General features: G+C 38.3%; 1 protein-coding gene across 6 annotated transcripts in view; it reads left to right on the top strand.

The window, feature by feature from the left end:
- BICC1 (BicC family RNA binding protein 1) overlaps positions 1-13,186 on the top strand; it is a 239,534-nt gene that overhangs the window by 187,379 nt on the left and 38,969 nt on the right. For all 6 annotated transcript variants that reach the window (XM_036222623.1, XM_036222621.1, XM_036222620.1 and 3 more), the window contains exon 4: positions 13,048-13,127. In XM_036222623.1, coding sequence (XP_036078516.1) covers positions 13,048-13,127 — 80 coding nt within the window. The remainder of the gene's footprint in view (positions 1-13,047; positions 13,128-13,186) is intronic.

Raw genomic sequence — 13,186 nt, 5'->3', positions numbered from 1 at the left:
GGGTGACTTGTGGCAATGGAGATTCAGCGGTAATAATTCACACTTAAGGAGTATTTACTGTGTCACAGACACTGTGCTAAGCCCATTATGTTATCCTGCTTACTATTTAATCCTCACAATTATCTTTGTATGTGGGACACTGACTTTATAACCTGTGCCGTAGACTGAGGATGCAGAAAATTCAAGTGGCTTCACTTAAAGTCACTTCATAGAAGGAACAACTGAGGGAAGCAGGATTGGTTGTCCAAAGACAAAACGATTGAGAGCAAAGCTGGTGGCTGTGCCAAAGTCTGAAGGGCTGGCATGAGTGTGCCAGGAGGAGCGGCCTTTTTAGTGTGGAGGAAGCGGGGAATAAATGCATCAAAAAGGTCGAGAAGCAGTTATTGGTCACTCGCGAAATCCGGATAGTTTTCCAATGCCTGTGTTCTAAGAGTCCATTAACAGAATATTCGGTGGAGGATACAGAAACTGGATGCGTGTCTCACATCAGGTCAAGGAGCCTACAGACTTCAGGAGAGTGGTGTGTATGTGGATAATAGGGTAGCACGTGATAGGTCTATTAGAGGACTGCACAGCAATGGGAGAAGCCAGCAGGGATTTACTTTGTGCCGGATGGACCTGATGAAACGTGATATTTGCTTTGACCTTAAAGTGGTGAGCATTAGGCAGATGGAGCCGAAATTAGGATCAGTGCAGTGTCGTGTGGTTTTAGGCACAGGTGCATGGAGATAGGAAATCATGGGACATTTTGGTGCAATGGTCAGTGTTTAGGTTTGGCTGTAGTGTGGGGTATATCAAGGGAAATAGGCAGTAGGGCACAATTCTGATCATGAGGGCTCTGGAAACCACAGCAAACAGTTTGAACTTTAAATTCTATAAGGTTGGAGAATCATTGAAGGTTTATATGATGAGAAGGAGAAAGATAGTTTTAAGGGAGATAAATTTTAACAGCTAACTTTTGCTTTTTTTTTTTTCTACCACTAAAAATGTGGCAGTCTAAATGATAGTTTAGGAGGAATGTTCGATAGAAGAAAGCATCCTGAGAGGGGGAATTTTTTAAATCCGTGGTCACTTACATGGCTTAGATTATGCGGTCATTTTCGCTGTGGCTGAACTTTATAGGATGTACCTGGCTCAACGGGACAATTGGTGAACCTTGACGAAAGAAGGGCAGGAAGACTAGAACCCTGTTTCATTCCAGGTGCAAAGTTCTTTAATATAATTCTAGGAGTTATTCTGAAGCAAGATTTCATATATGTTGAATAAAGATTCATTTCTGTAGCAGAATGATAAAAGTTCTAGGACTTTAATAAAATATATAGGGTTTTTTTTTATATAAAAGAAAGTTAAACAACTGGATTCAGTTGTGACTTCTTTCACAGACTTTCCATTCTTTCTGTTACTTCCATGTCTCGTCATAACTGAAAGCAATGATGCACAGAAATTTGGCATCATACATTAGTTTAGCATTCATGTTTAAATATAATTACTAAGGTCATGTTCAAAAAATAATTGTCAAATTTCTGAATAGAAGATAAGTATCAGCCTGAGGTAATGCCAAACGACATTGAATCCTTGGAGTATTTTAAAATATGCTCTCTTAATATCTTTTGAGAATTCCATACTGCTTAGATGAAGACTTCTTAACCTTTTTAGCCTTTCTGAGAATCTGTAGATCCATTCAGAAAATTGTACCAGTGTGTATGTACACAGTCTTTGAATTCAATCATGGGTAGGTTCACAGGTTCCACAAAGATGATCCATAGACCTCCCTCCACCCCAGTAAGAAACTGACTTTAGAATGATGCAGTGGTTTACAGAAATCTCACCTTTGTAGATTTGAAGTTGGCACAAAACAGATGCATGGTGGGGAGTGGAATATACAAACAAATGCCAGTAGAGGTAAAATTTGTGTGCAAGCCAAGAAAATATTAAAGAGGTTTAAAAATTCTGCTGAATCCACACATATTTCTCAAAGGTCCTAAAAACATTACAACACATTTATCAGGGAACATCTGAAAGTGCCAAAATACTTCCAGTAACGTACCAGAATAAACATATGATAAAAATGCATCTGCATAGCGTGTGTGTGTGTGAGTGAGTGTGTGAGTGTGGGGGAGGGGGAGAGGGGGGAGGGAGGGAGGGGAAACAAATGGGGAAGGGAAAGAGAGAAGAAAGGAGAGAAAGAGAAAATTGCATTACCGTTCTCTACTGTAGTTGTGAACATGATTTGTGTTGAATAAGAAGAAGAAATCAATCTTTTCAAAAAAGGGTCTGTGAAGACCTAAGGAATGTTATCCTTAACCTATATAAGGCATGGAGCTCACTCCCTAGAAGGTTGTTGTTTTGTGGAGAAAAGAGACGGCACAGACATTGAATATGGGGCCCTCCACTTCACCACCGCTATGGTTGTGCATGCACATTTCATCAAGGTAGGAAAAAGAAATTGGTAGAAAAGGTATTAACACTAGTCTTAGTCTGACAGGAAACACAACTCCAAATTTTTAAGAAACTCTAACGAAGGAACTACATATAGTAGACATGGTAAAGGGATGAACAAATAGTTATTATCAGATGATGAGGCATAAAACTGGCAATAGCTAGAAACCATTATCACCCAGAGGCTGAAGGAGCAAGGGGAGCCCCGTGAAAGGGGGTCTGTGGCAAGAGGGTGCTCAGTGGAGTTGGCAGCCATGGAGCTGCCGCCAGAGATGCTGGTTCAGCTCCCTGGGCACCGAGCAGGGCAGAGCGAAAGACAGAGACTGTCCCTAGGGCTGGGGCCAGTAGAAGATATCCACCGTTTTCAGCTCAGACTCCTCTGCTGAGGAGGTCAATAAGGAAATAGTTACTGCCATCCTGGCAAAACTATTTGTTATGAATGCACTGGCCTTTGAGGTTATTATTTCCTTACATTAATGGGTGGTTTACTCACTGAGAATGATACGTAAGTAGTGCTTTTCTAAATGTCCTTGCTTGAGGTGGGGGGGCGGGGAGCACAGGAGAATTCTTTCAAGAAACAGCACTGTACCCCCACTACCAGACTTGCCCTTGTTTCCATTTATTTTGGAAACAGCTGCTGAAGAAAAAGAGAGATGTGGCCATAAATGTTTGAAAGAATTTCATGAGAGGTTAGTGATGGCCGTAAACATATGGCCCTCACCAACTACTTGGACTCTGTTCCAACCGTGTCTTTCAGCCGCAGGTAACCCCCATCATTATGTATTTTTGCTCCAGTTTCACTGGGAAGTCTGTGTTCAGAGGCAAAGGACGTTAATAAAATATTAAAAGTGATGGCACAACAAATAGAAAGAGCTAAGGTTCAGAAACTGCAAGGCAAAAAGCCTGTCGCAGAATTGTAGATGAGAAAGAAGGAACTTTTCTAGTTGAGAAAGCGTTATCGTTAACATTTTTAAAGGTGTCGGTTTTTAAGGAGATTCTTGAAACATCGTGCTTGGAAAACTAGGCATTCTGACTTAAATGCATATTGTTTGAAAGTACAAGGATGTAATTTGTGCAAATTGATCTCAGATTTGACTTACAGATAATCATTTAAGGGATGAGTATTTATTCATTATAAACACGTACTTCTTATGGTAGGAAGTACAAAAGAGCTTGAACCATAAAACAGAAATTATCTGTGACCCTGTTACTTAGAAGTGATCACTATTAATTTGGTTTTCTTTTTTATATGGCTGATTGTATGTTATCCTTAAAATGAAATGATGATAGTGTGTCTCAATATTTCCAAATTGCTCTTCAGATATTTTGCACCATTTTTTATTTCCATCAAGAGTATGTTTGTCTAATTATATCTGTTAGCCTTATATGTAATTTAAAAACATCTTTCCCAATTTTATAAATTGTGATTAGTAAGGTTGAACTTTATTCATCTTTATATAGTTATTGACCATTTCTCTATTGAATTATTTATCAACATCTTTTTTCCCATTTACTTATGGGATAATTAATTTTTTTCTTGATTTAGAGGAGCTCTTTGTATAGAAACAACTTTTAGAGGATCAACTTTCTTGTTAGAAAGGTTAGGACTAGTTGGTCACATAGATAATGTTTATTTTCTGTGTTGTTATTCTTTTTGTGCGTGTGATAAGCCCCTGCCTCCTAGCTCTGAGAAGAAAAGCCAGTTTTAAAATACCGAACTCTCAGGTTTCGTATTTAAGATATTTAAGTAGAACTGTTAACCTCTTATAAATATTTGGTGAATTCTAATTTAGAAATTTTTAGGCTTTATGGTAACTTCAGATATTTTTATTGAGAAAAATAAGACATTTTCAAGTTATTTGATAATTGAAATTATATTTTTCTTCCAAAAGATATAAAACACTCAGGAGTAAGAGATTAAGACCTTTGGTTCTTACTTAAAACAGTTACTAAAAAAAGTATGAGCGAAACAAATAATATGTAGTTGGAGACAGAGATATGACTGTTATTTCCAGTATGTGTGGTTCTATTAAAAAAAAAAGCTATTAACTTTTCAGATACCCTGTAGAAATTGGGAGTAAGAAGAAATAATTGGCAGGCATTTTCCAAATAATTTTCTTTAAGGTTCATTTACCTAATATTAGGTACTTAATTTTTTGTGTGTGAAAATTAGCTTTCTTGAGATCACGAACAAGCTTGAAACAATTGTTAACACACAGAGTTACATGAACCCTTAACTAACTGCTTTTCAGTGAAGTCTTTAAAACTTTCTCACTAGATCTTACAACAAAGGTGGAGGAGAACTTCAATGCTAGTCTCAAGCTGCTGTTATTTTTAGAACTGATTTCCTAAGAGTTTTGCTGTTTCTTATGTACACCCTTAATTGTGCCTCAACTATTGTCACAAGACAGAATTCCTGGTCTTTTAAATTTCTTCTCTTCATAGGCTGGAAATAAAACAGAAATCATGTATGTGGTATGATGTGGTCAAATCTGCATTTACAGTACTTTCCTCATCTGTGAGCGAACTCTTAAACACATACGTTTCTGTTACGGCAACCAGCACTGGTGTGTTCCAGTGTTTCACAAATAGTCCCAGCTGTTGTAAAAAGGAACAGTCTGCCCTGGCCACAGATGACAGTACTCTGGGTTTAGACCGCAGGCAATACCGCTGGGAGCTGCCATGTACACTGTGAACATCAGTATTCCTTTGAGAGGAGGGAGATTAGTCATTTCTGGCTCCTAGAAATTCTTGCATAACTTGCTGCTATCTCAGTACAGTTTCCTGGAGATGTTTTACCCTGGCAAATGTCTCCATCCCCACTTCAGTGCTCCCTTCTTTGTCAAACGGACCATTGTGTATAGGTTTGGGACTCCAGTTCCATCCAGAGGGCCTGTGTTCAGTTCATCTCTCTTTTACATGCTCTTTCCTCATCCTGGATCCTTGCACTGTTGCTTTTGTCATGCCTTGTGGCGTGGGCTTTGTTCTCACTGTCACAAGAGTTGTCTGTTCGTAGCTCATGCGTATGTGAACATTCTCCCTCACAGTAACCCAGTACTGCCCCGGCTTTGTGTAGAATCGTTATAAACAAACCATTCAGATGATTCCAGGTTTCCTTCTGGCACTTAGTTTCTTTTCCTCCCCCTTCCCAGAATCCTTTTCCTTATCTCTGGAATATGGAGCTTGGATGCCAAAAGGCTTCAAGAAACTGAGTTAGACTTTGTGTTTTTAACTTTCTTTTTCCACCCTCAGTGTTCCAAAACTACATTTCTTTTGTGCTATGGATTTTTTCTGCCCTCCTTCTACCTACCTGAACAGCAAACTCTGCAGTTATGCATGAAGTTTAGTTTACACTGCATAAGATAAGGTGGTTTATAAGATAAGGTAGTTTACCCTTTTCCAATTCTCACACTCCTTAAATACATCTGTTCTTGATTATTTCATATGTTGTGCCTTGAGTTTGCTTATTACTTTGTTTGCATTTCACTGTTTTTTGAGATTATTTCTAGGTTTTTGCTGAGTCCCTATAACTCTGTTTCTGATTAAATAAACAGCTTTGATAAGGCACATAAGGAATCTGAACAGAGAAGAGGCATGTGTCCGATTTACCTCTGTTCTGTCTTAGGCCTTACTTCCTTCAAAAGTTGAAACATCGGTGGAGAACAATTATAAGAGCTTCATTGTATTTTGAACTTTTTCATGCTGATTATGTTGGAAATGCTGGTATTCCATCAGCCAAAGCTCTCGTGTATCTTCTAGCGAGCTTTGAATTTTCTCAAGCTTATCGCTCTTTTCTACCTAATTGATAAAGTGTCCACAGGCTCCGTGGTGGTATGTGAATGCCTCCTTTCTTTCATTCAGCAAGAACTTGCCTGTGTCTATTACCATAGTGGTGAGGGCCTCTCATCTCCAATCATTGCCTAACAGCTGAACTGAAAAACATCTTGACGAACGTCCCATACTTGCTGTCTTTGATTTGCTTATATCACGCATGCCACTATCATGTCAGATTTCTGTTGAGTATTAAGTTTCATTCTGCCAAATGGAATTTTGATAGGAAGTTATCTGGGGGCATTGTGGTGTGTAAACCGATTGTGGGTACCGATGGAAATATTTTTTTCTCATGAAAACTAGGTTTTTAAATTTAAAATACACTTGTTTTTGCACTTCCCCTTGTCCATTTCCCTCATCTTCTAGTTAACTAGTAAGGAGATTATAAGGTGAATAGGATGATTTTATGCCTTCTCCTAAAGCAACAAAGCTTGTTTAGAGAATGCCTACAATAGGCGGTCTTGTTTTTTCTTGGACCCAGTTGTAATATCAGGTATGTTATGGCTGGGCACCAATATGTTGCCTTAAATACTTATAGCCTGGGCTCTTCCAGTGCCCCTCCAAGTATACTCGTTGCCCTTTTATTCTAACTCAGTTTATTGGAATGCTTGTTGTCAAACAGCATTCCTTGAAAGAATCTGGATTCTATATTACTGGCTATAAAATAAGCTGAAAGTGCATTGATTTCCTGTCATTCTGTTTTATTCTTGTGAAATCATTTCCAGCCAGGTTTAATGAGTCAGTTCAGGTGTCCTGTCTCTTGATAAAGTATATATCTTCACTTAAAAATGGGATGTTATTTGACCTGTATAATGTTTTTGTTTATAAACGACAGTCTGTTTCTCAAGAGGTCAGAGGGGAATGCTTTTGTTTCCCAGGAGAATATGGGTGGTGGCTAGTGGACTGTGAATGGAATTCTCTTTTGCCGATCAGCAAAGTGACTTGCCAGCCTAAAGGAAAAGTGATCAGAGTAGCAGATGGAATCACTTTTGAACTGTGACTCGGCTCAAATAGGGTTTGAAGTAGAATCCCATCTCCATCCGGGGTTGCCACTGCATTTGTTTTGGTCTTGGAAGCACATTATTCAGGAAATGCCAGGGGGGCGAACACTGGATTTCATCTACTTTGATCCCAAGTTGCACATTCCTAGAGTGTGCAGAACGAAGGGAAGCCGAAGCTGCCGTCTCCAAAGTCAGCTGTGGGTCCGTCACCGAGGTCCAGAGGCCCACTTTCCTCGGCTTAGAAGCTGTTCAGACACATTTGTGTTTACTGCCTGCAGCTTGGGCACATTTTAGATTGTGATATACTTGTTGAGCTACTTATCGTGAGACACCAAAAAAATGAGAAAATAAAGTGTTTATGATGTTAGTGTTACATAAGAGTCTTAGGGCTGCTAAGAATAGTGCTGCTGTACATTATAGAAATTTAGATTTATGAGAAAGTAAAACAATGATAAACCAAACACATTGATTTTTTTTTTTTTTTGAAGAAACTGTAGTCCAGAGATGCAGTGACTTTTCCACAGTAATGGCTTCTTTATGGCTTAATTGAGATTCAGAACTTATTATCATGACTGTGGAAGCTACATATTTTCCTTACAACACAAAGGGAATCTATAGCCTACTGCAGAGTGAAAACCATAAAAACTTAATGCAGTCTGCAGCAGGCTTTTCCTAGCATATCTCTGTGTGATCCAAGTCAGCCAGTGCCCTTGAGATGTCTGGGCCTTTTTCTGAGACTTGATGTATATTGGCTGTTTGACAGAATCCTTACCCTAGAGCCACAGCTTTCCTTAAATAAAAAATTTGTTCATTTCTGTTTTGGAACTACTTGCCAACTGTGGGTATATTCTCAGTGGTCACAGGAAATTTCAGACGACATTGGAGATGCCTCTCGGCCTGTGACACTGACCACTCCAACAGTGCTGATGGACTCAGCCTCGGCTCCGGCCCCAGCTGTGTCCTTCTCGGTTAGACAGTTTTACAGTCTAAGACTCATTAGAAAGAACTTGAAATAAAAGCGAAAAGAGCTCTAAGCCAGGAGAAAGTAAATTCTGTCTGCTGGTCTCTTCTTATGGATTTAAAGCCAGTTTGACATTTTGTTTATATCTGTTAAATGTGCCAAAGCCTTCCTGACTTCAGGTCATGATATGGAACTTTTCCCCACAGATAAAAGTGCAACTCTAATATGATGTCTTTTATTTGGGGCGTATTGTGGGTGGGAGGAGTGGGGTTAGTCAAACAAGGAATTTTCTGTTGTTTTCTCTCTCCAAGAGAACATGCTGAGATTGAAAGCATTACTTTGAATTTTGGGGGGTTGAATGTTTCATTCAACAGCACTCTATCAGGAAGACAGGAAAGTAGCTATAAATAGATTGCTGGTGAAACACTGATGGCTTGTTTCATCATGCGTCAATAGCACATACTTTCTGTAGCTTAACTACAATGAAATGGCTGACATTAATATTTTCTATAGAGTTTGCTATGGGCTAGGAATGAAATGGGAAGGAGGTTTAAGCTTAAGGAGAGAAGGAAAAGGCAATGAAATATTCAGCACTGTCTCCAGGAATGGGGATGTTTTCAAGGATGGAAAACTGGAGAGTAGAAACCAGGGTACCCAGAGATAACCTTTTAAAACTATAAATTTCGCTTAAGTTTATATAAACATCTCAACTCTTTTATGTATTTACTTTTATTGTAAATATGGTTTTAAACATGTGTTCTTATGAAAATAATTGTTGCCTTATCAAGTGCTTATGAATATGTGGATGTCACAAAGACCTTTTTGCTCAAAGATTTAGCTCTTATGCAGTGCACACATAAATATTCCCATTTCATACCCATATTCATACAGCTTCACATGACTTTTGAAGGTTAGATGACCATCTGGTCTCCCTGTCTTTCATAGGATGACACCAGAGAGATGTGAGCAGATTGATGGGGCAGGAATCTGAAAATCTGGATGAATATTTGACAGTTCTCTGTATTTTTATAACAGTAATAAGATCAGAATATTTGAAGTCAAAACTGTTTTAGGAGCTGCAGGACATATGATCATGTTGGATATTAGGTTTTGACTCTTCCCAGAAATTTCCAACTTCTTCCTTAGCCCTTTCCCCAAGCGGGAGCAGTCGGTCCACTCAATGGCAGTTTACCGAGTATCTCCTACTTGTTTGGCACTGTGAACATTACAAAACTAATTAAGACAACCCCTGTATTCATGAAGTGTGAAGGTTGATTATAAAGCAATGAATATTATTATGTTTAGAGCAAATGCCTCAAAAATTTCATTCTCAAATTGAGGTCATCGTTCAAAACAATGAATTTGGGGGATGGAGAGACTATACACTAATCCTATTTCTCTACCATCTTCCAATAATCTTCATAGCTGACATTTTCCTTATTTTTACATTTATTCATATGGTTAATACTTTGACTTTCTCCATCAAGTATTTCCAGAATGGGTCTGAATGCAACCTCAGGCCCTTGTGATATCAGATGGACAAGTTGTAACACTCAGAAAGCAGAGAACAGTATTTCAGGATTTGAAATGAGCACATTCAGTTCAGCCTGGACTAAAAGCTCACGTTCTGTTGATATCTTGTAAGGAAGGGCAAAAGAGGGAATGAAAAATATGATGGTTCTAGCCAATTTAGCAATCCAAACCAGAATTTTGTCTTGCTTGTTTTCCTCTGTACTTAGGAGACTTGATGATTTGAGGAACCATTTTTCAAACAAGTGCTAATTTGAGTCCTAGAGACAGTTTGATGTTTCATGTTGGTGACTATATGTAGTGTGCATGTCTCTATTTGTGTCCATTTATAATTTAAATTTTGGGTCACTAGATGGAGCTCTTTGACTTTGAAATGAAATGTATTTTCTATTGAGGCTTTTACTTTCTGTTTTCTTTATTGTTCTGTTATTGCAGAAATGGTGGAAAATCATATTCTTTCTTAAACTGAGGTTTCCTGTCCCTCTACAGATGCCTAGGAATTTTAATGTGATTATCCAACCTGTAATAGGTTTTCAAATTATCATACCACTCAATATTTAATTAATTTTGTGAGAAAATGTACCTTTTTTCCTGAAGAAGCCTTTATGTTATATGTATTTGGCCCAAACACAGGAGACTGCAATTACATTTTTTCAATGTGGTTTGATCTGCTGTGCCCCATACTTGATGTAAAAATCACTTGGGAAACCAACAAAATGCTTGTTGCTTGGTCCTGGATACCCAGGAACCTACATTTAGCAAGTGCTACCAGCCTGATGAGCAGGCACGTTTTGAGAAGCACCAGGTTCTAATCCTGCAGTAGTGTGTATTTTTAGTAGTGATTAACGTCGCAGTCAACCTGCAATAACTCAAAACAAAGTTGAAGATAGTTGAGACCAAAATTTGAATGTACGACAGCTCTTTATGTAAGTATTGCCTGGAGAAGTTATAGTGGGTTTAGAATTATTGAAGAAAATGCTTTGACGCTCAAACATTTTAGAAAATTTCAACCAAAGCTAAGGTCTTTGATCTCTATAATGTCTCATTGACAAGGCAAGTGTCAGAAGAGGGATTATAGAACAGGATAAGGAGAAGTGACTAAGGCCAAAAGCAGTCACCAGGAGACATAGTCTGGGGTGCAGGTGGTGGCTGGAGGTGATGGCACTGACTCAAATTAAGCACAGCTGCTGGGATGTTTCCCCAGGAAGCCAGATGCACTCCTGAACTCTGAAGCTATTGCTCCATCCTGGTCCTAAGAGCAAGTAGCTTTAGAAAACGGTTTCCTCCTTCCTGTACTTTCTCCCTCCTCCCTCCCTTCTTCCTCCTTCTCTTCCTCCTTCTCTTCCTCCTCCCTCCCTTCCTCTTCCCTCCCTCCCTCCATCTCCTCTTTTTTTCTTTTGTACCTTACAAATGAATATGACATATTCATCATGGCGTTGATTTTCATGTAGACTGTGGGATAAGAATGGGTAAATATCAATACGAAGAAAATATGTGTAATTTGATAAAAATCCCCACCAGGTGACTCTGATTTCTTCTAGAGAATTGATGGTTTACAAGGACTCAGGCAGAACTGCTTGTTAATAGTGAAAGATGCTCAGCAAACATTTGCTGAGTCTGTCACCAACCCGACTGAAGTACAGGATATGGAGGACTTAGCAGAGAAGACAATAAGATTGGCATTATTAATGATTGTGGTGATAATGATGATGATGATAACTTATCTCTTTGTCATTCAGATTTATCACTAAAGCAAGTGGTATAGAACTTTTGGCTTAGCCCATAATGGTCTTGCTGTCTGTCAAACTGACCTGTAAGGTAATAGAACACCTAGGTGGCTGGGGAGACGTGAAAACCTGACAAAAGAGAGAGCTGCAGAGGCACGTCCTCCCCACCTGTGCTCCACGGGAAGACTCCAGCTTGGCCAGCTACCTCACCTCCTCAGATCTCACTTTCTCAACAAGGCCTAATGCCCTTACCCACTTCCCGTAGTTGGTACTCCTCATTCTTTTGTCTTGTTTTCTCTCTCTTTTCTTTCATAGCAGTTATGTTTTTATATACTGGATAATTTATTTATTTGATTTATTGTTTTGTCTCCACACAAGCTAGTAAGCCACATGTGGACAAGATCTTTTTCCTTTGCTAAGTCCTGCAGCCCCTAGAATAGTGTCCTGGTACATTGTAAAGGTCCAGAAAGTATTTGCTGAATGTAGGAATTATTTTCTACATAAAATTCCATAACAGTAATAAACAATAGACGTAACATGTATTAGTCACTTAATACCAATTCTGAATAAATATGAAATAGTCCTGAATGAAAATTAAGGTTTTTTTTTTTTTAATTAAGGTTATCTTCTAAATTAAGTTAATCACATAATTTAAATTATGGATCCAGAGTTGAAAGATATTAGTTTATAGTGAACAAGCTTCTGAGTGGTTTTCTGGGGGGAGTTACTGAACTGCTCTGTGCCTTAATTTCCTCTGTAAAACAGCCTCACAAAGAAAGCTGCATGTAGATAAGTTAATGCACTTAAAGCATTAGAACAGGGCCTGGAAGGTAGCAAGAGATCAGTTAATAAATTGAGTTTTAGACTCCTCACCTGTTTTAAAAGTTTTGGGCAAAAAAAAATTGTGAACTTTTGGTGCTACACTTATTGGGGTACCAGATTTATTGGGGTACTGTACTTAATCAGGGTGATCACTCCATGAGGTATGTAATGTCTAATTACCATTGCTGTACAGCTAAAACTAATACAATACTGTATATCAAGTGTAATTGAAAAATAATTTTTTTAAAAAGACCATGTTAGCATAATGTAAAGGTCAGACTGTAGAGGGCCACCCACAGGGAGAAAGACAGGATTTGAATAAGTGATTGCAGTAGTCTGGCTGAGAGCTGATGAAGGTCTGAACTGAGGTTTAAAACTAGATCAGGTGGTATAGAGATGTTTTCTTTTTGCAAGCAATTGGGGAAAATAATAAAACTATACATTCGATGGCATTACTTTTTAAAAATTAAAAAGTTTACATATTCAAAAAAATAAATAATTATATGATATACTTATTTTGCAATTAAATTTAAAGTTAAATGGTTTAAGCAGTTTTCAGGAGAAAAGTCACAGATAATGCACAATTTGGGTATTTTTCAAAATTCTTATCTATTACAATGATAACACACTTAGAAGGGTTTAAATATTGAATTTATTATGGACTCTTTTATATTTTAAGTTTTAAAACAGAGAGTTTGGGTGTTTTACATGAGCCTTTGTTTTTGATTTCTTACAGATCCCCACATTAAGGTTTCTGGAAAGAAAGAAGATGTTAAGGAAGCCAAGGAAATGATCATGTCTGTCTTAGACACAAAAGTAAGTGAATGTTAAGGACACTCAGATGTCAGAACCTTGTCTCTGCAAGGGCTACTTCA

Source organism: Rousettus aegyptiacus, unplaced genomic scaffold (genome assembly GCF_014176215.1).
Source record: "Rousettus aegyptiacus isolate mRouAeg1 unplaced genomic scaffold, mRouAeg1.p scaffold_m13_p_6, whole genome shotgun sequence".
NCBI lineage: Eukaryota > Metazoa > Chordata > Mammalia > Chiroptera > Pteropodidae > Rousettus > Rousettus aegyptiacus.
The sequence above is the reverse complement of the archived record's forward strand: the minus strand, read 5'-3'. Positions and strand labels throughout refer to the sequence as shown.